General features: G+C 50.4%; 8 protein-coding genes across 8 annotated transcripts; 4 read left to right on the forward strand and 4 right to left on the reverse strand.

Moving 5' to 3' along the window:
• Positions 1 to 251: 251 nt before the first annotated feature.
• Positions 252 to 3,578, forward strand: Pdw03_8432 (uncharacterized protein; the record flags this gene model as incomplete). The annotated part of the gene is made up of 1 exon (XM_014678085.2): positions 252 to 3,578. One exon carries the CDS (start codon positions 252 to 254, stop codon positions 3,576 to 3,578), a length of 3,327 nt encoding a protein of 1,108 aa, XP_014533571.2.
• A 305-nt stretch (positions 3,579 to 3,883) lies between these two features.
• On the reverse strand, positions 3,884 to 5,135 carry Pdw03_8433 (Alpha/beta hydrolase, putative; the record flags this gene model as incomplete). Its single annotated transcript, XM_014678086.2, has 6 exons — positions 3,884 to 3,912; positions 3,975 to 4,278; positions 4,373 to 4,568; positions 4,658 to 4,782; positions 4,852 to 4,891; positions 4,951 to 5,135. The coding sequence occupies 6 exons, from the start codon at positions 5,133 to 5,135 to the stop codon at positions 3,884 to 3,886; spliced, it is 879 nt and encodes a 292-aa protein (XP_014533572.2).
• A 1,426-nt stretch (positions 5,136 to 6,561) lies between these two features.
• Positions 6,562 to 7,223, forward strand: Pdw03_8434 (Glutathione S-transferase/chloride channel, C-terminal; the record flags this gene model as incomplete). The annotated part of the gene is made up of 4 exons (XM_066101963.1): positions 6,562 to 6,567; positions 6,753 to 6,824; positions 6,885 to 7,070; positions 7,125 to 7,223. 4 exons carry the CDS (start codon positions 6,562 to 6,564, stop codon positions 7,221 to 7,223), a joined length of 363 nt encoding a protein of 120 aa, XP_065957046.1.
• A 655-nt stretch (positions 7,224 to 7,878) lies between these two features.
• Positions 7,879 to 12,116, reverse strand: Pdw03_8435 (Calcium-binding EF-hand; the record flags this gene model as incomplete). The annotated part of the gene is made up of 6 exons (XM_066101964.1): positions 7,879 to 7,908; positions 7,965 to 11,284; positions 11,350 to 11,535; positions 11,595 to 11,718; positions 11,786 to 11,943; positions 12,104 to 12,116. 6 exons carry the CDS (start codon positions 12,114 to 12,116, stop codon positions 7,879 to 7,881), a joined length of 3,831 nt encoding a protein of 1,276 aa, XP_065957047.1.
• A 1,684-nt stretch (positions 12,117 to 13,800) lies between these two features.
• Pdw03_8436 (Tubulin) lies at positions 13,801 to 15,939 on the reverse strand (the record flags this gene model as incomplete). The annotated part of the gene is made up of 9 exons (XM_066101965.1): positions 13,801 to 14,029; positions 14,100 to 15,054; positions 15,157 to 15,232; positions 15,344 to 15,370; positions 15,433 to 15,473; positions 15,559 to 15,566; positions 15,637 to 15,657; positions 15,726 to 15,828; positions 15,900 to 15,939. 9 exons carry the CDS (start codon positions 15,937 to 15,939, stop codon positions 13,801 to 13,803), a joined length of 1,500 nt encoding a protein of 499 aa, XP_065957048.1.
• A 449-nt stretch (positions 15,940 to 16,388) lies between these two features.
• Positions 16,389 to 17,276, forward strand: Pdw03_8437 (DEAD/DEAH box helicase family protein; the record flags this gene model as incomplete). Its single annotated transcript, XM_066101966.1, has 2 exons — positions 16,389 to 16,688; positions 16,812 to 17,276. The coding sequence occupies 2 exons, from the start codon at positions 16,389 to 16,391 to the stop codon at positions 17,274 to 17,276; spliced, it is 765 nt and encodes a 254-aa protein (XP_065957049.1).
• Positions 17,277 to 18,052: 776 nt separating this feature from the next.
• Pdw03_8438 (Aspartyl-tRNA synthetase, cytoplasmic) lies at positions 18,053 to 20,956 on the reverse strand (the record flags this gene model as incomplete). Its single annotated transcript, XM_014678090.1, has 1 exon — positions 18,053 to 20,956. The coding sequence occupies one exon, from the start codon at positions 20,954 to 20,956 to the stop codon at positions 18,053 to 18,055; it is 2,904 nt and encodes a 967-aa protein (XP_014533576.1).
• Positions 20,957 to 21,603: 647 nt separating this feature from the next.
• On the forward strand, positions 21,604 to 22,611 carry Pdw03_8439 (Lipase, putative; the record flags this gene model as incomplete). Its single annotated transcript, XM_014678091.1, has 1 exon — positions 21,604 to 22,611. The coding sequence occupies one exon, from the start codon at positions 21,604 to 21,606 to the stop codon at positions 22,609 to 22,611; it is 1,008 nt and encodes a 335-aa protein (XP_014533577.1).
• Positions 22,612 to 23,626: the final 1,015 nt, after the last annotated feature.

Below are 23,626 nucleotides of genomic sequence, written 5' to 3' on the forward strand. Positions count from 1 at the left end.
CGTCTTCCATCTGATGTGCCTGGCTCCCTTCATTACCTTAGGGGGAATCAACTAGGCGTTTTCATCAAACCCTACTACACCTACAAGCACTTTACCTCACCTGCACGTTTTCACGTGGTTAACGCGTGACAAAGTGTCCCATTCTGGGACCTCAGTGCAGACTATATCTTACGAGTCTACCCCCGAAAAACGACACTACGGTTCTCTTGCAAATACGATGAGTTGTTTGCAATACATCCATTGGAGGGAACATGGCCAGCAGAATGGATGTTGACTCTCCCAATATCAATCTCCCGAAGCAGCGACTTTCGGGCCTATTCCCGTCTATGCCACCCCAAACCATCACGACCAAGGCGTCAGATCCTCGGCTTGCCGGTACTGTAAGGCAATCAGATGATCCTCAATCATCAAATGCCCAACATGCACACCTAAACCTCCCCGTAAATCCCGCCTTCATCCAGAAAGTTCCTGCAAAATTGCTCCCCCAAGTGCCTCCACTCTCAATTCCTAACAATGGCTCTGGACCTACGTCCACAGAAAGCCGAAGTGTACCCAATCACCAAGGCGCTTTTTTCATCTCAAATCTGGTCAACTCAATGATCAAAGTTAGCAAGTGCGAGGAAGAGAAAGAGAGACTCCAAAAGGAAATAATTTCTATCACCAAAAACCTCCAGAGGGCAAAACAATCTCAACAATTTCCGAGTGTCGTCGCTCTCTTCCAGCAACAGCTTGACGCGGCCAAAGATGAATTGGTCAACCATGTCAAATCGATCACCCAGCATCGATCACTTTGCAATCAGGCAGAGGATAATTTTAATTCGACAATGTTGCACTTGGAGTCTAATCTCCTGCTCGAAAAAATACCCGAGAGAGTCGGAAACTTGGAATCCACAATCAAGGCAACGGGGCAAGGCCCTGCCCCAACCATCAGCAGGGATAACCTAATGACAGGGGATGTCGAAATCGGACGAGTCCAAGCGGACATGCAAGCCCGGGATAAAACTATCGCTGAACTCAAAGCAAAGCTGGACAAAGTGCAGCATGCCCTCGAGAACCCGAATGGATTGGCGGAAGCGCTGGGATACATGAATAAGATTGCGAATTCAGTTGCTCTTCAATCCAAATGGAAGAGCCAATTCACGAACAAAATTGCAAGCATTGATGCTGAATTGAAAGCTGCCGATAAGACTCTTGATGAAAAGATTACTATCATGAAGAAGATGGTCGACACAGTTGAGGAAGAACTGAAAGTTTCCAACCAGCAGCTAGAGACCAAAATTTTGGATCTTGGTGGCAAAATGAGAACTACGAATGGACAGCTTAAGGGCAAGCTTTCTTCCATTGAAAGTGACATCAGGTCCCTTAGTGCTACGCGACATGATCTCAACAATAGCGCGTCAACTCAAATTTCACAAGTTGAAACTGACTTGGCAGCCCAAAGGAGGCAAACCACGGAGCAAATTACCGCCCAAGAAGATCTCCTAGCCTCACTCAGAACCCAACAACAAAACCTTGATAACGGTGGCCGGGTCTCATCAGAAACAACTCCAACTCCCCACAGCGGGGTGCTTACAAGAGTGACGTCTCTAGAAAAGAGACTGCAGACCCAAGCAGACCTCCTAAACAATGTCAAGAACCTCCATCATGACGTAGATGTCATTCGTGTGGCCGAGTTGAACACCTTCCGCAAGAACCAAGAGTCGAGCCAAACTTTACTCGGAATCAAACAGGATGACACTTTGAAAATGGTGAAGGACCTGACCACGAAATTTGAGGCAACAACCAAATATCAGACGACACTTGGCACGGACCTTAACCAACTTAGGGGGTCGTTGCCAGGGAGCTTCGAGCGGCTCCGAACCCACCTTCAAAGTGGATTAGATGGATTCAAAACCCGCCTTGCTCCGGTCTCCGGCCTTGCTCAGGCTGTAACAAAGTTCGAGAGTAAAATTGAATCTCTCAACAGGGCCATTCGCTCACTAGAAACACGATATACAAATATTACCACAGGCGACTTGGTCAATTCCATGGCACATGCCATGCAGCAAATGTACCCCTCTGTTGATCAACTGAGTCAACAATTGACGGCCTACCGGACTGAAATTGAAGCCCGGATTTTTGCGCTCAAGACAGATGCTGATGCGATCAAGGTAGACTCAGAGTTGTTCAAGGCAGATATGAACCGGTTTAAAGCAGATGCACAAAAGGCTCAGGCTAGCGCGGAAACTTCTCTGGCAGCTCAGATATCACCGGAGCAGCTCCGGGATTTGACCGAGCTGCCCATTTTGCTCCAACATGTCAAGGACATTTCAGACAAGCTTGCACCGATTCAAACACTCATCCACGAGCATGGTGATGAGTTGCAGAAAAATCTTGAACTGCGGAACGAATTGCAAAACAGGATCACAGCTCAAGACGACACTATCGAAGGCATCGCTCAAAAGGCCGATGAGCAGGGTGAAGAATTTGGAACAATCGCTGAGTTTGCGAAACGGATCGATCCATTGATCATTAAGGTCGATGATCACATCTCACAACTCCAAGAGGTTCGACGAACCATCGACGAGTTAACTACAGCCGCGGCGGAGAGAAACACTACCACGCGCGAGAACCTTGGCACGATCTGCACACGGCTGGAAGTACTCGAAGGTCGGAACGAAACCGAATATGAAAATCTCGATAAACTTCGGACAGAGCTAAAAGATCTGAAAGATCAGCTTACGACGGAAGATCCATATCTCGACGAAGTCCGGAAAAAGCTGAAAGCCTTAGCGGACAGAAACAACGCGGAGGATGCAGGTCTTGACGGACTCAGGACACAGCTGAAAGACCTCAAAGATCGATATGCAACCGAAGATAACGATCTTATCAGACTCCGAGAACAGGTGAAAGCCCTTGAAGGCCAGAAACCAACAGTATCACTGGAGAAATTCACTGAGCAGGGGAATGAGGTCAAGATGTACATTAAGCGCCTGAGGAACGCTGAAGACATCTTCAAGGCGCTTGCAGGAGGAGAGAAGATTTCTGATGTTCTCGATAAACTGGAGGAGAGCATCAATGGGCAGGAAAGCCTTCAATCCTTAGCAAATAGTCGTTCTTTTACACCGACGCCTAGCGCAACACCGAGGACAGTTCCCACGGGCCCTACTCTAGGTGGATACCAGCCGGTTGAGTTCAGCGTGAAGGGCCAGGCCGACACTTCGACACCAAGCGTTTTGAAATCGACTCACTCTGCAATGCAAGCTCGACAGCCTTCACAAACACCCAGAGGACCCAGCATCAGTCATCCATCGCCGTATTCTGGAAATTCCGCTGAACCCCGCCAGTTTCAATATTTGAAAGGAAAGCGACGGGCATCCTCTGGAATAGACTCTGATGACGAAAGAAGTACAACTAAATCCTCTTCGCTTATTGATCCTTCTCCTGCTCCTAGCTCTTCTGCCTCGGCACCCTTTACCCCAGGCTCTAGCAAAACGGAGAAGAAGAAGGCAAAGAAGAGGGCAGAGCAGGCAGAAGAGAATTCCAAGACCTCAAGCAGACCAGGGAAGAAGCGGAAGCGGAACAAGCAGGATGAGTGAGCCGGTCCAAACCTGATTTCAAAGATCTCATGCTGTCCACTACTTTCGTTGTGGGCGTCTTGTTCCCCCTCTGTTAACCTCGAATTACGACTCGCCATGGGAACTGTTGGTCTCTACATGAGTCAGCTTCGTGAAAATCATCATGAGTTGATTACGCCACTCAGGGGATCGACTGAAAGCCTAGCCTGCGATTGGCGTTTCCAATCGATACTATTCAGCAAACCACTGGGTGAAATATTCCTCCTGAACACGAAATCCCTTCTACATACGTCTAAATTCTAAATCACGTGCCCTATATTTTACATCTATGCCGATTCCAAAAACTTCACCACAGCTATCATCATCAGGTAAGCATAAACAAATCAATTTCAATTATTGTAGGGAAGAGGGAATCACCTTGACGGAATGCTTCGGGGTTCTCAGAAATGAGCCAGTGACCGGCTTCGACGTCCACAATCTGTGCGTTGGGGAAGAACTTCTTGATAGCCGGCACGGTGTCGTCCGAAACATACTTAGACTTAGTGCCACGAACAAAGAGCGTCGGGCCGTCGTAGTGGAGGCTATCGGATTCCTTGAAAGGGAAATCGGCCATATGATCCAACGAACCGCCGATGACGGATAGCGGCACTCGGAACTTGAGCGTGTTGTCTTCCTCGGAGCGTATCAAGTTGGTGAGAAGAAATTGGCGGATGGGAAGAGACTGAGGAGCGTTAGCATGCTAAATGGGACCAGAGGGTGCTTGGTTCATCGCCCTTCTTTCTGCGCTAGTCTGCAGAAAGATCAACATCCCTCACCTCTTCATAATCCTCGAGAATTTTATTAGCATCGGATTGCTTTGACACTTTCGCAGCTTCGATTTTCTGCATGCCGCGAATGTATTTGGGGAAATCGCTCTTCAGTTCTGCATTCACTGGTGCGTTGTCAACGGGGATCAAAGCTGACACGCGTTCGGGGGCGCTTAGGGCTACCGCCATTGCAGCTTTGGCACCCCTTTACCAATTTTTAGTATGGGACGAGCAGATAATACGGATGATTCGTATGCCTAAGCTGCGTTTGGCATCGGGAATATTATCACGTACATGGAATGCCCGATCAAAACACATTTGTCGAGTTTCTGCTGCTTGATGAACTCCTGTACGTCCTCCGCCATGGCACCATAATTGTGCTCGGAGGCATGGAAAGAGTGGCCATGATTACGCAGATCCTGTTTAGATTTGTTTAGGACTTTTGGAAGACTTTTTTCATGTCTTTCCGGGGCCAAGCGGAAACTTACCAGTGCAAAGATCTGGCATTTCAGATCCCGTGCCAAAGTCCTGAGAGCTGTGTAAGAACAGGGGATTCTATCTATAACAGTTCTATTGATAAAACCTACTTGCCGATACTCCTGTTGTTCTGCTTTGATCCAAAGAGTCCATGTAGAATCAGGATAGGGTCTCGGACAGCTTGGCCGTTTTCCGGGCCAAAGACTTGGTACGCCAGCTCGGACTGCAGCATACGAGCTGTGGAGAAAGCCCGGAGACTTTGGGCACCACGTGCAACTGTCCGAAGAGAAAACATGCTCCAATTTTCGAGTTTAGAGAATGGCAAGTATCAAGAGTTGGATCCATCATGATCGGGAACCTTGGAAATATCGCCCCGGGCCGGTTGCTGACTAAGCGAGGTCCCGGGGCCTGGCCCGAAGCCGCACAGAGATCAATGGTTTCAACGATAAAACTCGGTCTAGAATTCTGAAATTAATTGACCTCCTCTGTCCGATATAATCGTTTCTGGTATCCCTATTACTCGAATAACATTGATAAAAAGTTGGGCTATCTTCTTAGTATCCGTATCCTTATGATAAGGGATAGACGACTATATACTAACAAACTGTTTAATATAGCTTCTCTCTCTCAATGTGATAGTTAGTGGTGAGTGCCAAGCCGCTGCTCCAAATAGCATCTATGGGATCATCACTGCTTGGTATATAGCGCGCATTGTAGAGAGGGATGCTTCCTATATATGTTACGGACCTACCCGTCACCAATCAGTGGTGACCCACCGGGTACACAGATGGGCCACCGAGAGCCAATCAAGCAACCACGTGATCACAGGAGGAGTATATCCCTGCACGGGGTAGGATATACTCAGAGGGGTCGATCTACCCCGGGGTGTAGGATATACCCCAGGAGCACTGGCGACCCCAGGAAGCGAAGGATATATAAGGACACTCTCTCATGTACTTAGTTTAGTTCTTCGTCTTCAATCATACATTGTTACTTGTGTTTACCTTACGACCTTGTTGACTCACTTACTATATTATCACTTGACAACACCAACGAACAGACCAATACTGCGGTATAGATCTGCTCGGTGTCACGGTGTGAACCGTAATGCTTAGTAAAAGGAAGATCACGACACGTGATCTCCGACCTGTTTATCTTGAACTTCAGTTCTAGATCCTGTTGTAGCTCTTCGAGCTACGTCTTGTATATTAGCCTGCCCCTGCCTGTACCTGCCTGTCAATGTGAATCTGATCTGTTACGACCTGTCCCTGCCAGTCATCTCCTATCATACCGTCCTGCCAGCCCGCACCCTGACACTCGGCGCTCTACCTGGCATCGTTCCCTGATACCCTCAAAAGGACTTAGGCTGGAATAAGACTGTGCGCAGCAACAGCTCGGTTGAGAGACAGATCATTGACGTTGGAGGACCAGCACAGGCAAGTATAACCAGGAAAGCTTCTAACATAACTGTGACCAGTTAGGCAGTGCGTAACATTATATATTATCAACTTTGTTAAATCCGTCGAATAATACGCACTAAACTCCCCAAAGGGGGAGAAATCGTAGGTCATAGAAAAGGTGCAATAGGCATTCGACCGACTCGGCCAGCGTTTGGATAGCATCGAGAAAGCTACGACGGCGATTAAGGCGACAGCGACGACGCCGCCTACATAAATAAGCAGCTCGAACGACTCGGTAGCCTTTTAGGCTCGGCTCTAGAAATGGGGGTAAGGGACCGGCTCCGGTCCCCCCCCCCCCCCCCTCGCTTCCGAGAACTAATAGCAACGGCACGTCCTCGATTGGAGTTTCGCTAGCTGAGCTCTATGAAGATCGAGAGATCATTGTCAAGATCCGTGATAGCGATACCCGTGAAGCCCTCCGCCGGCGTATACCAAGGGAGATTATCGAGTAGGCATACGATGATAACACCAACTGGGAGAAATACCTGGTTGATGCGGTGGCGAATATCTACATTGACTGGAGGGTATGTGACCCAACGAATCCCCTCTCTAGCATGTGAAGATCTGACTCACGCAACATATAGTCTCAATGGGTAGCTAACCTGAATGGGGCGAGCGAGTCCTACAAGAAAGAGACTGTGCCCGCTTACTATGATCTCCTCGCCAAGTATGATTTCGATGGACCTTATCTCCTGGGTGACAAGGTCACTTATGCCGACTTCGCGGTTTACCAGTCTATTGACAACGATATGAGAACCGGTACCATTCCAGTGAGTGCTGTTTGGGCCCATTTCGAGTAGGGGTTATGCTCACCACATCTTTAGGATACTCTTCCCCCGGCTCTCACTAAACTTGTGGAGGCCTTTGAAGTCTGGCCAAATCTTTCTGCGTATATTGAGGAGACCCGGCACGCAAAGGCATAGGTTGCAGGTCATTCTCGCTCACAACAGTCTAAGGGGCATCTGTGATTTTACACTGCTGCGTGATGTGTCGGAAGTAAAATCTCTGAATGTTCACTCCATATTTTCTACTACTTTAGCGTGGTACCTTGATTCTCACGAATGGTTGTCAAAATCATAGTCGTAGCTTCTTTGTCCACAAGTATACCGAATTACATATTTCATTTCAGATGAGGATTGACGATCAAAGCAGTGAGTGTAATTTGCATCAAATGGTCCCGGTACTCTACAGATTTGCATGTTTGTACCTACGCCTAGCGAATGCTTAGCGAATCAAAATATATTTGACACAATTATGCATTATTGTAAACTACACTACACAGGCAAACGACAAACAAGACACACCAAAATCCGTGGTTCCGGCCAATAGCTTTGGGCCAGGAGCCGGTTCCGAAGGACACCAAAGTGGTCGCAACATGAGGAAAGGAAAGGAAAGGAACGAAAAGAAAGTGAAACGATAGACACAGCGCTGGACAAACGGAGGGGAACATCGATGCAAAGGAGGCCACTGAGAGATTGATCATCAGGTCCAGGACTTTCATCAAGGAGTGAGAGACGTGAGCGAAAAAGGAAAAAGTATGTAGGAGATATGTGCAGTGAAAAAGAGTGTGTGTCATCATCAAGTCTTCGAAGTCAGGTGGTCTGCAGCCTAGTCTTTAGTTAGTATGATGCAAAACCAAAACCAAACACGAAAAAAAAACCTACCTTGTCAAGGTTGTAGTCATACTTCTCCAAGGCATCCAAGGATTCATCGCGTGTGAATCCCATGCCGGTCAGCCGCTGAAGGATCAGGTCATCTTCGCCAGTGTCGTTGCTCAGAGCCCATCCAGGCTGCTTGGATTTCGCTCCGTCCGATTCTTCGCCGGTGTCAGGCTTGGAGTTGTTGAGAGGCGCAAAAAGCGCGTCCCATTCATGCACAGCGGGCTTTGATCCTCTCTCGTTAGGCGATCCGACAGGCGGAGCGGCGGATGCATGGAGATTGTTGTCGAAAGCGAAGAACTGAGAAGAGCTGGATTGGTCAGTATCGGCACCGGAGACAGCCGGCTGCTTCTGGGAGGGGGAGTCGAAAGAGAAATCGAAGTCAGTCGTGTTATTGGCTTCGTGACTCTGTGGCTCGTCCTCGTCATCGTCATCTGCTTCAATCGCCGGCGCAAGGTTCATTCCCGCGAAGGCTGCCTCAAAGTCCGGCCCGCCCACCTTCGCTCCACCGGGTGGGATGGCAGCATCCGAGATAGAGTCTCGTTGGGTCTCATTGCTTACCACGGGCGCACCAGTGGTGTGCTCCACTGAATGGGGCGCATCTGGTGCCACGGTGGGATCACCGCGCTCGGGTAAAAGACCATTGAATTGAGGAGGAAGATGAACGTTATCTTCTTTGGGAGCTTGATACTCTGGCGGGCTCGGTAGTGCCCCAGGAGAAGGGGGTTTTATTGAGTTTCCCGGGACAGGGAAAGCAGCCAGTTGAGCGGCATCAATAGAATCCTGTTGGATCTCCTTTTTAGCACTTGGTGCGGGAGGCGTGAAGTTGTCATCGAATCCAAAAGCACCCTCGTCATCAGAGCTCTCATCGTCGTCGTCGTCATGGTGTAGCTCTTGGATAGGGGGGAATTCAGATGGACGGGCTGATACGGATCCATTCGTGTGCTCAATTCCAGTTACGGGCTTCATAGAAGCAAACGCCTCCTCGAAGTCGTTACCTTGCTGGGATTCCGACCGTTTGTGTGCTTTGCTGCCAAACAGTTCATCAAAGCTGAGGTCCTTGCTGCTTTCGACATGGCTCTCATTGGCAATAGGGGATGTTGCAGATTCGGGCAGCTGAGAAGCTGCAGCTGGGACCTCGGGGACCCCAGCCGATGTGTCTTGCCCTTCCTCCTCAAACGGAGACCGTGCTGGGGTACCTCCAAGAGTTGAGGTTGGTGCACGACTATAGTCGCTAGATTCCGCCACTGATTGAGGTCCATAGTCACTAGTAGCCGCTTGGGAAGGTGTATCGAATCCAGAGGTTTCGGGGCCGCCAAATCGACTGGCGGGAGGCGAAACCATAGTAGACGAAGTCACAGACTGGTTATCCTTAAATTGCAAAAAGTTTGGGGTCAGTTGTCGAGACTGGCTCGCAGGCGGTGGCTCAGAGAAGGGCCCCGCAGGGAATGCGCCAGGCAAAGAGCCAGGCGGGGGAGAGACTGATGGGGTCGGAACAGCAGATGCAACAGGAGATGTGACCGCAACCTGCGGCGACTCGGAACGGAACGAAGTGGGTGGTGGTCCGGCAGCAGGGACAGCTGCAAATGACTGTCCGAAGAAGCTGTCAAATGCTCTTTGCTGGTCATTTGAGACATCGGGGGACCGTGCTTGTTCACTCGAGCTACCTGTTCGACGGAAGAACGGGTTTGTGTTTTGGCTTGCCGTAGAGGCAGCAGGGCTTACAACCTCGGACACACTGCCGGCCGTCGCAAATTCCTCGGAATGTTGTAGAGTCTCACGAGCCAGACCGTCAATTTCCCCCTGGAGCTTGTCCCGTTCGCTTTCGACCGTAGCTAATTGCTTTTTGTTGATCGCAACAAGACCCTTCTGTTGACGCGCACTAGATCGTGCCTTCTCCAGTGCTGGCTTGAGTTGGGCAACTTCGGCGTTGGCCTGGCGGATCTTCTCCTTCAGACTGGCATTCTCCTGCTCATCGCTAGCCAAAGCTGTCGAAACTTGCGTGTATTGGTTTTGCAGATCGTGGCGGCTGCCGTCCAGCAATGCATATTGCTGCTGCAGTCTCTGTGTCTCTGCCTTTGATGACTTGAGGCGCTCCTCGAGTGCCTTAAAATTCGCAACCTCTTGCTCGTACATTGACCGTGCCTGTGCAAGACGCGCCTCAAAGTCACGCTTCTGCTGCGAAGTTTGGGTAAGATTTTGTTCAGCAGTGGTCCTCTTTTCTTGTACAGTGTGCATTTCCTTGGCCAGAGAACCAATCTGGTTGGACAAGTTCGCGAGCTCGGTGGTCTCGTTCGTCAACTTGTTTGATTCTTCGGGGTCATTGTCGCCAAGGAGATCATCTGACGGAGGCGGGGGAGAGCGGAAATTTGTGGGAATTCCGGCTGACGCACCAGTGATCTGGGGCTGTAAGCTCTGGCCAAATGTAGAAGTTGGTACAAAAGGCTTGAAGGTATGCGATGCCGTCTGAGGAGATGCCCTAGAGGAAGGCGAGCCAGGGGTTTGGAAAGCATGGTTGGAACCTCCGGTAGACTGAGGCATCTGAGGCTGGGCGAATGGCAGCGCGGGCGAATCGAGGCCAAACAAATCATCGGCAGCTGTCCGTACAGCGGGGGCGGGCGCCGGAGGAGGTGTGGGGGCTACCATTGGTGCAGGCACTTGGCGGCGCATGTTAGGAGGGACCAGGGCGGGCGGAACCACTTGCGGCAGGGGCTCCTTGCCGCTACGCTGCAATCTCACCAAATACATAGCGACGGCAAACTCTTCCCGGCTCAATTGGCCATCTGCGTCGATATCCGCAAGGTCCCAGATCTGAGCAAGGGTTTCTTCGGGAAGCTGGGCCTTCATGAAGAAAGCGACAGCTTGGTCTCCAGTAATGAGTCCCAACTTGGCTGTATCAACAGTCTCAAAAATGCTATCAAACTGGGCCTTCTCTTGTGGGGTGATCAACCAGTCACCCCCGGTGGCCTGAGCGGAAAGAGAGCCTACAAAAGGCGGGCGATTGGCCTGGTTCATAGGGCTTGCGGTTCGCTGAGGGCCAGTGAACTGCTGGGGAATGGCCGGGATAGGGGGCACATCGGGTCTCGCCGCAAAAGACGCTCGTGCGGCGGATCCCCTTCGAGCTGCCGCATCGTATAGACCAGGTGGGAGGGTCGCTGGAATGCCGCGCAGCGCGCCAGATTTGTATGACGTCAGAAGGTGCATGGCAATGGTAAATTCAGTGGCATCCAAGGCACCTCGCTGCTTGGTGTCGGACAAGAACCAGATGCGACCCAGGACTTCATTTGGGAGCCGGGCGCGTTCAAAGATCTGCTTTGCAATTTCGCCTATAGATCAAACAGCAAACATGTTAGATTTGGTGACACATTGTCAGTAGTGAAGAGCTACATACCTGAGATCATCCCATTCTTGACGTCCGACTTCTCGAACAGCGAGACGAACTTGTTTGCATCATCCGGCTGAAGTGGAGGAACACGGATAGGTCCAGCAGGTCCAGGTGTTGGGCTTTTGGTTCTCGATTCCGGGATGTTTGCCGTTGTGTCGACCACAATTCCGTCAAATCGAGGCAGAGGGCCAGCTGTAAAGTAGATGCGGGATCAGTAAAAGTTTCACTTCTCTGAAGTGATGATCACTCACATTGTAGAGCCAACTCATCGGAAGGTGCACGGCCAGCTTGGGCATGTCCAATTAACCGCAGAACAATGCCGAAGCCAGACGGGGTCAGGAGACCCCTGTTCTCTTTATCCGCAATTTGCCATATCTGCACCACCAATAATTAGCCATGACACCCCCTTCTGCGATCCAACACCCATGCCATATCCACGTACCAGGCCAAGAGTATCAGGGGATAGGTGAGTCTTCTCAAAGAATGGAACGGCGATTTCACCGGTGATGACGCCGAGATTGGTGGTATCAGCAGCCTGGAAAAGCTGAAAGAAAACGCGCTTTTCCTCAGGAGTGAGGTGAAGGTTCGGGTGTCGTTGTGCTAGAAAAGAATGATCCGTCAGTTCCGCCGGGTTGCGCATAACTAGTGCGGGTGTGTGAAGGGGAGGGGTGGTGACGACGGAGGTCGGCGAGCCAAGAGTGCGCCGAAGCTCTCCTGCAATTCATTTTGGGTCAGACAAGAATTATTAAGAATCACTCACTAGTATCAGCCATTGTTGTATCCTAGGAGGAGCTTAACTCCCCGCCTTCCAATAAGTTCACAATATTTGGGGGCCTTGAGGGACAAGTTGGAGACACGGGATGCTGTCAGCTTAGTCTGAATATGCGACAAGCATGAGCGAAGCGCAGTATTTGGCAGAGACGGCAAGGATACGAGACGTGAAAGATCTCGAGCTCCAAGGAGAAAAATCAACTTCAAAAATGAGGATAGAGAGTGGCTGGAGTCGATGTCGTAGGGAAGGTTCCTGGGGTTCTCAAGGCGGTCAGTTGGTTTAGCGCCCATCCCGGTCCCAACACGTAGTCTCGCCCTGAAAGGAGGAAAGGATGCCAACTACAAAGAGCAATTGAAACATTTTGATATATTCTAGAGTCTACCAGTTGACAGGTTCTTCCACGCGAATTCTTTCTCACTAGAGAAATTTCGAATCTTTATTTGTGAGGTACACATCAACGAGAGCGACGTTGACAAGATGTCCTAGCTACAGTACGTGAAAAAAAAAAAAAGGAAATTAAGCAAAGGTCTTCAGTAATTCCCCATAAAACAATATCCAGGGGGCGTGATCTGGCATGATACACTAAATCCTATAGAAATAGCCGGAACTATAGACGTTGCATGAAATCAACCTTGGCAATTCCTGGCCCGGCTATCAAAGATGCCTGAACCCCTAAGTTATGTGTATTTTCAAGGTCGTTTTGAAGGTAGGACAATGTCTCATTGACAATTCAACGTAGAAGCCGGATATCATTTGCCAGCATCAGAAAATCCAGTCTACAACATATTTGTTCGACCAAAAAACTCGCCTTTTGTCCGTGACATCCGTACGATGTGGATTTGAATGTCTTACCCTGAAACCTACAGTCAAAGCCATACGAGAGCCCAGTCCCCTGCTGGCCTTTACTTAGCTGTATTGCCGTCTGGGTTATGCATGGTCTCAAGGCCCTCAAGCCACAAGCGATTTTGTAGTGTCTTTCTCGAATTTTGTATTTTCAATCTGAATTGAACCAGCATTCAGAACGTCTCGACTCAGATTGGACTTCGGGGGAAGATAGGCGGCGGCAGTGTCACTGCCCCTGACGCAGATAGACAGCCAATGCTATCGCGTACCAGTCCCTACAATCCCGGGGACAAACTTACCACGGAACAACGAAACCAAACTTTCCCATATAAATATATTTGTTTGCATATGTATATACTAACTATGACGGGCTTGATTGCGAATCTCCTCTCATACGCCCTGAAAAGATATACTGCCTCTTATTTTGAAAATTTTACAGTGTAAAACTGGATGCATGATGATCAAAATTGATGCCCGAGACACTTGTTCAATCTCCGACATAGCGGCAGCACGCGTCGACATTCAACCAGCTACTTTGGACTTGCACGTGTTATGAGATCAAAAAAGACGATTTCGACAGTAATAAAATGGCATACGTATGTGGAAACCCTAAAAGTTGGATGGAACAAGGGGATATTTCATCGCTACTTCAGGGATATTAAAGATATATCGAACAACAAAGCCAGAAAACCATTGGCAGCAAAACTTATGTTCCCTTCTATTTGCAAGAAGCCCAATAGACGCATGAGGACCGACCCTCTGGACTCACGTTGGTCCCCAAACCAACCCGTAGAAGTGAAACAACCAAGAGTCCCGAAGACCAGTCACAAAACATGACTAATCTAGTACTCAGGCTCCAGCTCCTCATCACCCTCGATGGAGTCAGAGGCGACCTCCTCGTAATCACGCTCCAGAGCAGCGAGATCCTCACGAGCCTCAGAGAACTCACCCTCCTCCATACCCTCACCAACGTACCAGTGAACGAAGGCACGCTTGGAGTACATGAGATCGAACTTGTGGTCGAGAGCGGACCAGGCCTCGGCGATGGCGGTAGTGTTGGACAGCATGCAGCTATAATATAATCAGTATCGAAGTCTGTAATTAGGTCCCAAGGCCCAGACGAATCAGAGGAAAAACTTACACAGCACGGCTGAGGTTGGCGAGATCGCCGTTGGGGACCTGCTGGGGAGGCTGGTAGCAGATACCGAGCTTGAAGCCAGTAGGGCACCAGTCGACGAACTGGATGGTGCGCTTGGTCTTGAGGGTGGCCACGGCACCGTGGGCCTCCTTGGGGACAACATCACCACGGTAGAGAAGACAGGTGGCCATGTACTTGCCGTTGCGGGGGTCACACTTGACCATCTGGTTGTGAGGCTCGAAGCAGTTGGAGGTAATCTCGGTGACAGAGTGAGCCTCATGGGCGGCCTTGTCAGAGGAGATGATGGGAGAGTAAGCGACCAGGGGGAAGTGGATGCGGGGGTAAGGCACCAAGTTGGTCTGGAACTCGTTCAGATCGACGTTGAGGGAACCGTCGAAACGCAGGGAAGCAGTGATGGAGGAAACGACCTGGGCGATCAGGCGGTTCAGGTTCTCGTAGCTGGGGCGCACAATTCCGAGGTTGCGGCGGCAAATGTCATAAATGGCCTCGTTGTCGACCATGAAGGAGCAGTCGGAGTGCTCCAGGGTGGTGTGAGTGGTGAGGATGGAGTTGTAGGGCTCAACAACGGCGGTAGCGTTCTGAGGAGCGGGGTAGACGCAGAACTCCAGCTTGGACTTCTTGCCGTAGTCGACGGACAGACGCTCCATCAAGAGAGCACCGAAACCGGAACCGGTACCACCACCGAAGGAGTGGAAGACCAAGAAACCTTGGAGACCAGCACAGGCATCGGCAACACGACGAACGCGGTCAAGAACTTCATCGATCATCTCCTTACCCACGGTGTAGTGACCACGGGCGTAGTTGTTGGAAGCATCCTCCTTGCCGGTGATCATCTGTTCGGGGTGGAAGAGCGAGCGGTAGGTACCGGTACGGACCTCATCGACAACATTGGGCTCGAGATCGGCGTAGATGGTACGGGGAACGTACTTGCCCTGGCCTGTCAAGTGGGGGAGAAAGAATGTTAGGAAGCTTTGATTTGGAATTTTGCACATCAAAGCGGGGGGGACATTGAAGGGAAAAAAAAACGGGGTTTTCATACCAGTCTCAGAGAAGAAGGTGCTAAATCCGTGATCGGGGTCGGCCTTCTTGCGCTCCTCAGTGAGGAATCCATCGGGCTATCATCCGGGTTAGTCGCGGGTGTTTACCTCTCGGCAAAGAAAATAGGGGTACGGGTGCCTGAGTCAAGATTGGGCGCCACCACGAGGTTGATTGAAATTTAAACATACCTGGATACCGTGCTCCAGACAGTACAGCTAGAAAATCGATGCTGTCAGTTTACCGATAATTTGTCCCTTCATGAGTGATGGATAATTACCTCCCAGCAGGAGTTGGCGATCTGGCAACCGGCCTGGCCGACTGTAGAGAACGAACATGTCAGCGCATCCATTGAAAAAAAGAGGTCAATTCTGACAAGTAGAATAGATGAATAATGTTGACATACCGTTCAAACTAATAATCTCTCTCATTGTGATCGAGTCGATGTTTTTTCAGGCTAAAAATCAGGAGGGGAAAATGAAACCCAAACAACAAACGCGGTGGTCTGAAACTTTCAGTTAGGTTTGAACTGACACTGAGATGCACGATGGAAGGGGGCGGGGGTAGCCTTACCTGAAGAATGGAGAAATGGGCGAGAAGATGGAAGGGAAAACGAAGTCAACCAGAAATGTTGTGGAGGAGGAGCCGTCTGTGCTGTACAGGGGGAACTTCGTTGCTGATCCGTTCGTTGGGTCGCGTTGGGCCAGTTGATTGGCTCCTTCCCGGTGAGGAGCAGCGGTTACTGACCGCCTCGTACTAGTCTCGTGATTGCACGTGATACAGTCATCAGTACAATGTAAGATGTGAGCACTAAGAAGAACAGATTTAAGGCTTGAAGAGTTGAAAGGGGGAATTACAGAGTTCACAAATATATCACGTTTGTCTATGTTGTAGTGCTCAAGTGGTCAACTTCTCAAGGGTGGTGTGGTGTGATAACGGTGTTGGAGCTATTTGAATAGTCGGATCCACTCGGGGGGAACCACCCCGAGTTACCATTCGACCATATCATAGCCAGATTACAGCCAAAGTACTCCGTACTAAGACAGCATACTTCAGTACTGTATATAGTTCCAGACTTACATGATCAACATTTGGATGCTAATTGAAGTCCAGCACTATCAGCGTGAGAAACTGCCGAAGTCTCGTCATGAGCCGAGAATAAAACATCACTGAAGCACCATCTCATCCACTTCAATATCTCCCTTCATTGCATTGCTGAGCATCAAATCTCTCATCATGCAGATTCAACTCCTTCCCACTCTGGGACTCATTCTCTCCCTCTTCACAGCAGTGGCGCAAGCAAACGTGGAAAAGACCATTTTCCTAGCTCCAGCACCGGCAACCGTTCCTTCTGGCGAGCCAGATCTAGACGACCTAGGCCTGGAGCGTTTATCACCACAGAGGCCCGTGGTGCGCACTCATCTCAATGCAACATTCCCAACGACAGCCGCCCCCGACGGTACAGACTCGTGGTTCTTCCTTGAAAACCTGAACCCAGGCCAGCGGTATGAAGTACGAGTGTGCTGGCTAGCTACAGTAAGACCATCCGCTAATCCCTCCGCCCCTCCATCCCCCTCCCCCAACCCTCTATATATCTCTCTCTATTCCTTTACATATAATGCCAATTGCCACACATGAATAGAACTAACACCCCCCTAGCAACCGACAAAATTCACCCTCACCACCTACTCGCTCTCAAAAACCATCTCAGACACGAATCTCCTGTCTTCGCTGAGCTTGTACACAGCAAACCGACTCGCTACACTAGACCCCAAGCTCCAGGGAAATGTCATCCCACGCCGTGCTAATCTACGCAGTAGCAAAGATCCGCTCGACCCTGCGCCGACCAGTGACTCGGTCCTGTTTCTGCATGTGCAGGCCACAGCAGATTATTTTAGCACCGATCAGGCATTGATGCAGAATGTTCCACCCGTAGCGGTGGATTTGATTCTTGATCCATTTTTGTTGAATGTTTTCCCACGCTCGTTGGTGCCGACTGCTGGGTGGATTGTGCTTGTTGCTCTTTTTGCGGCAGTGCTGGGGAGATGGGTGGTGAAGGAGGTTGGGAGAGCAGTGGATGATGCTAGAAGGCAAAGTGTTTTGGAGGAGATGAAGAAGAAATGAGTTGGTGAGGGTGTTGTGTATTGGGTTGGAGATGTACGATTGGACTGAGCATAAAACATGACGAGAAAACTATCAAGAAGTATCTCTTCGTTGCTAGGCGGAGATCTAACGTGGTCTTTGTGGTGACTGCTTGTAAAAAAACTCATGGTAACTACATATCGATGACGGTGAGAGTTGGTTTGTACAAAAGGATCAAATAAAATCCAGAGCACTGTTGTGAAGAGTGAGCAGCCAAGCTCAATTAACCGTGTGTCTCAAACAAGAGTTCTATGACATGGACTCTACATTTTGACTCGTTCCAAGGACAAGGCTGTGCACATGCCCAATGTAGAACCCAAGACCCAGACGAACAAGATCAAGGGAGACACAAAAGGCAAAATTTTGAGATAGCATTACAAGCACAATTAGAGGCTAAAGCGGCAAAATCAGATCCTTGGGGGCGTGCTGGATACAGGATGAGCAACGGCAATGGGGACTTGAAAAAAAAAAACAAAAAAACAAAACCATGGGCAGTGTTTGGAGGCAACAAGGGGAAAAAAGGCAAAGAAAGCAAGAAGAAAAACAAAAGTCCAGCGACAACGTGTATTGCAACCGAATATCCCTCCCTTATTTCCTCTTTCTAAGTGTCTCCGAGAATCCGATAAACATTTATGCCAGTGTATTCAACATAAGCGCCCACGAACTGCCATCTAGATCAAACGACAAGATCACACAAAACTCCCGTTAAATCGTAGCACCATGAATGGCTCAGCCATAACAAATAACGTAGCTTAATCTTAATCTTCAAAGAAGTTCAGGATCGCACGGATACCCTTGGAGCCCAGGCCGTGGGTCGGGTAGGAGATGTACAGCGGGTCCTCAGTGGCGCCGAGCTTAGCCCGGAATTCACTCTTGCGCACAAGATGGAACTGCTTAGCGAGGGCTTCGTAGGTATGCTCCAGCATCTTGACTTTGGTTCCGTGCATGTTGTGGCCAGCGGTGAGCTGGGAAGTGGCGCCAGCGCCAAATGTGAGACCCTTGACGCCACTCTTGGCGGCGGTCTGGATTGCATGCGTGACAATATATTCGATAGCACCGTTGGGTGCGCCCGGGAAATCAAGACTGTACTTGACTTGCATGCCGTGGGCAGGAGATAGCATAGCCAAAGCGACGAAGGCGCAGACGATGCCGTTCTTGTCCAGAGCGTAGAAGTACCAACGGTGCTCCGAGTCGCACCATGGGCGGATCAGGGACAGGTGCACTTGCGTGCCCTTGCGGTTGGATAGCCACTCGCTGATACGCTCGTCAATCTTCTTGCGGATATCGTCTGGTACCATCTCGCCTTGGTTCATGGAGACCAGCTTAATGCCCTCGGTTTCAGCGCGACGCAGCTTACGTGCAATCTCGCCGTCAGAAGCGGCCTGGTTGCGCGATGGGTCAACGCGCTCTTCGGCGATACAGGACAGGCTGCGCCAGCCTAGTCGCTCGCCAAGTATAGTCTCAACCTCAGGAGAGCAGAGGATCCACACGGGCTTGTACTTGGTCTCGCGGCGCATCCATTGCAAGAATTGTGTAATTGTGCGTGTGTACTGCTTTGGGTCACAGGCCGGGTTACCCGGAATGATGGCAAAGTTGCTGGAGCTGGGCACGTAGGCGACAGCTGCACCAGTTGCCATGTCACGCCAGATCTTAAAGCGGTCATCAAACCAGGAGGTGGATGTGGCATCGCCGTAATTAGCGACCAAATGTTCCAGAGGCTGCAGCTCACTGGGATCTGAAGCTACCCGGGCCTTGTGCTCGCGGTGCCACGGTGGTTCGATAGTAGATGATTCTGGATGGCGGAGCTGTTCAGAGACAGGTTTCGCTGGCAGACTCTTGGGGTCGCGAGGGAACAGTGATGTCAATCTGATGTTGCCCAATTTAAGTATAAGCATCACGATTCGTTCCAGGCCAACTCCGGCGCCCGCGTGAGGCGGGGCGCCCCAGCGGAAGCCCTCCAGATACTCCTCCATATCATCCGGGTTGATGCCCACACGACGCATGTTTTCCTCGAGCATGTGGGCATCGTGGATACGTTGACCACCCGAGACGATCTCTTGTCCACGAATAAACATGTCAAAAGAGTTGGTGTACCTGTCGTCTTCGGCGTCGGGCATCGTATAGAAGGGACGGGCACCGCGAGGGAATTTGTCAAGGACGTAGTAATCGGTGCCGTATTGCTCCTTGACAAGTTCACCCAGGCGAATCTCATCACGGGTACCCAGGTCCTCGTCTAAAGGTAGCTGCTCGCCGTCTTCATTCAACCAGCCCGAGTCATTCAACATCTTGATACCATCGGTGAAACGAATGATCGGCGTCTTTTCCAGCCACACGACATCTTCGGAGGGAAACTGGTACTTGACAAGCTCAACCTCGCGGCGGTATTTGGTGTAGATACCCTTGAGGATATTCTTTATCACAGCATCAAGAGTCTCAAGCATCTCGTGGTAGTGCTCATCGATAGCCATCTCAAGATCCAATCCAGTATATTCTGTAAGATGGCGGTGAGTATTGGAGTTTTCGGCACGGAAAACAGCACCGATCTCGTAGACACGACCGAAATCAGCTGCGATAGCCATCTGCTTTGCCAATTGAGGAGACTGAGCAAGGAATGCAGGGCGGCCGAAATAGTTGACTTGGAAGACACTCGCTCCAGACTCCGTAGCGGCGCCTTGCAGCTTCGGGGTATGGATTTCGATAAAATCACGGTCGTCAAGGGCAACACGGAACAAATTACATGTTGCAGACTGGATACGGAAGACGGATTGCGATGTTGACGTGCGAAGGTCAAGGATTCGGTTGGCCAAACGTGTCCGATCAGGGATATGGTTACGGCGGCCCTCGGCCTTTTCTTCTTCCTTGGTCCGAATCTCTGCCTCGTAGACACTGAAGGGGACAGGTTCCTCGCGGCGAACCTGGAGGTGAACCGAGTCCACGGCCAGTTCAACGTCATGAATTGAGCAGCCCAAAACTGGAACCTCGGGTTTCTGTATAGTGCCGCGGACCGTGACAAAAGAGCCCACTCGAAGATGCTCGACCCACTGGATCATGGCGAGAGACGAGATCCCCGCCCGCTCATGCAAAACACCTTGGAAGGTACCTAGCTGCTGGCGGAATACCAAGAACACTAGCTTGGCACTCATTCGACGAATGACGTGCAGTCGTGCGCTGAAAAACACTTGCTGTCCCTCCATGGCAAGAGTTATGTCATCGATCCGAGTCCGCAGTTCTCCTGTTCGAGTGGCTGACTGCATCAAGGGAAGCTCACCATACCGCGCTTTCATCTCAGGCGTCTCCTCGGCTGCGGATTTGGCAACCTCCTCTTCCTTGTGGCGGCGGTCAGTCTCGGAGAACATCTCCTCGCTGAGACGACTGCGCTCACTTCGACGGTGCTGACGCACCAACCGCTTTTGTTGGTTTTTACTCAAGCCACCGGAGGATGAGTCGTCAGAGACATCGTCGGATGAAGAAATGTACTCATTCTTATCCCGTAGGAAGTTGCCGAGAATGCTGCGACGAGGGGATGCGGTGGGGGAACCAGACCGAGATTGGGAGGGAAGAATCCTGGGTGGCAGGGCAGAACGAATGTTGGACCCGGAGGAGTCATCATCACCTCCCAAGTGTCCTCTGATGGCCTTAGAGAGGGCACGTTTAATCGACATGGTCAGGTTTATGAGAGTGGAAAAGAGAAAGAAGAGGAAGTTTGTATATATACGAAAGAGAAGTGGGGGTAGCCGGAACGGGCGATTTCCAATAGTTTTGAAACCTTGGAAGTCCCTGGAGTCCTCAGTGCTTTAGGGAAATCCCGAGTTCCGAGGCCAACGTAAGTCCAAAACCAAAAAAAAGGAGTAAAACACTGAGGTGGAAAGGAAGATCGAAATGGAACCAATTCGTTCAAAAATTTGAAAAAAAAAGAAGAAAAAAAAGAAGAATCACAAAAGAAGAAATTTGGATCTAGGGCTAGAAAAGGTGTGATGACATCATCCGAACCCCAAGAAACCCTGATTGTCTTTGGTTATGGAGCCCTTGGGAGAACTGACCATTGTTTGATCTTTCATCTGAAGTGGACTCCAGGACTTTATTCTTCTATTACTCCGGCGCTCAGTCGTTCGTTTTTTTTTTTTTTTTTTGGTTAATTCCCTCAGCATCATCTTTGACTTTATTCTTCCTTCTGCCTTCCTTAATCTCAATTCTCCCACCTGGTTTTACGGCTTTACGGTCTTACCCCGTCCTATCACCGTCGGCTTCCGGGTTCATCCGATGCGCATGCCAAATTGGTAGGACGAACATTACTTTCTACTGCAGCATCATGGCCTCATCTCGTTGGTGGCTCTATGTGCAGGCCATCTTTTGGCGGTTCCTGATGCGCATCGGCATGTTCCTACATGAGATCGCACCCCGACCACCCCGACCGTTGTTCACTCGTACCATCACCTCCGACTCTTCCCATCCCGTCGTGCTACACTTTTACTGTCCACCAAATTATCATGAACAGCGAAGGCTAGGCCATCGCTTCCCCGTGGCCGTCAACTTCCACGGTGGTGGTTTCACACTGGGTGCCGCTACGGATGATTCTCGATGGGCGAAATCAGTGCTGGACAACGTTGGCGCCGTAATGGTGAGTGTCGCCTACCGACGAGCCCCAGAACACCGCTTTCCTGCGGCCGTAGACGACGGAGTCGAGGCACTTCTATATCTGGCAACCCATGCCAGCGAACTAGGGCTGGATGTGAGCCGGGTCGCGCTGAGTGGCTTCTCGGCAGGCGGCAACCTGGCTGTTACAGTGCCTTTGCGGCTGCGTGGCAGAATATCTACGGAAGTGAAGGAGAACATGGGTCGAGCCGAATCCACACAAAATCTGCTCAATCAGGTCAGCGATCTCAACATCGTTGCTTTGTTCTCTTGGTACCCAATTCTAGACTTTGAAGAATCTCGCGACCACCGTCGTGCGATGAGTCTGATGCCGGACAAGACTCTCCCTGCATTTTTCACCACCCTCTTCGATGATGCCTATCTTCCTGATTTAGACGAACGGGTCTCCCCATTTGCTTCTCCAATCCACGCATCCGACCGTATGCTGTCTGACGCTCTGCCCCGCGACGTGTTTTTCTTCATCTGCGAGTGGGATATGTTGATGAACGAGGGCCAATCTTTTGTTCGCCGCTTGGAGACCCTCGGCAAACGCCCCCGTGCTATGCTCATCGAGAAAGCCCGACATGCATGGGATAAGTCACCCAATCCTTGGCGGGACCAAAATAGCGTGGATATCTTGTACCGCGATGCCTGTGCCGATATGAAGGCGATCTTCGACCGGTGATGGGAATTCTTTGTTTGGACTTTGGACCTCTGATTTCTAGTTTTCATTAGCACTGTGGGACTTGACTTTGGTTTTTGAACTGGCATTCACGGCGTCGGCTGTACATAGCGTTGTTTGATATTTGTATCCTCCTGTCACCTTCTCAACTTATTCCAGATTGTATAAATGTATGTACTCATAAATAGATACAGTACAGCTCTAGCTGTCTTATCAGATGACACTGGTTGGAGACTTGATCTATCTCGTCCATCTCAACTCTCCACTGAAAGCCTAATGCAGATCGCGACGCGCAACAGCTACCAACGCATCTGCCAGAGTTCTTCTGCCAATTCTTCCTAGTCTAGGGAAAAGCTCATCCGGAAAGCACCCGACCCTAGCAATATCAAGTTGACTCATACTTTCGCGAGCAAAGCTGCATACAGCTGAGCGGAGTCTTTTGTGTCTATGAAAGACAGGCCTGGATGGTTACATAGACCAATTTCAGCACGGATTGAAGCTAAAAGGAAGTTTAAAAACTTGTCCTCTTGATCGAGTCTGTGTGCACTCACCTTGCGGATCCTAGGTTGGCCATCCCTGGGCTTTCAGTCCGTGTTGAGGATCAGCGATGAATGAGCCCCACGCTGAACTCATTTGAGCCTGCAGCTGGTGCGGTGCATCGGTCTCAACAAGCACAAAAATCTCAGCAGATTCTCCAAAGATCATGTTGAACTCGACCCCATTATTTGCCCCACTAGTGGGGTCCAGGTGGGTATTCTCCCAACCGGCGTTTTATGGAAATTGCCACACTGGTGTCTGTCGGCGACTTCGATGTGCTGCCTCGAGATCGGATGGGCCGAAGAACGTTTGCACATTGCCGTCAACCCACTGCTCGTCTGTCAATGTCGATCCCGGGGCATAGGCCGCAATTTTGTAGAAATCCGCGTCATTGAAGTTGTGCCCCGATCAAGTAGGGCTGTTTGTGGGGCAGGCGATCGTTCGCAGCTAAATTGACCCACCCAGATGTTCGAGATGCAGA

Source organism: Penicillium digitatum, chromosome 3, assembly GCF_016767815.1.
Source record: "Penicillium digitatum chromosome 3, complete sequence".
In the NCBI taxonomy this organism is placed as follows: Eukaryota; Fungi; Ascomycota; class Eurotiomycetes; order Eurotiales; family Aspergillaceae; genus Penicillium; species Penicillium digitatum.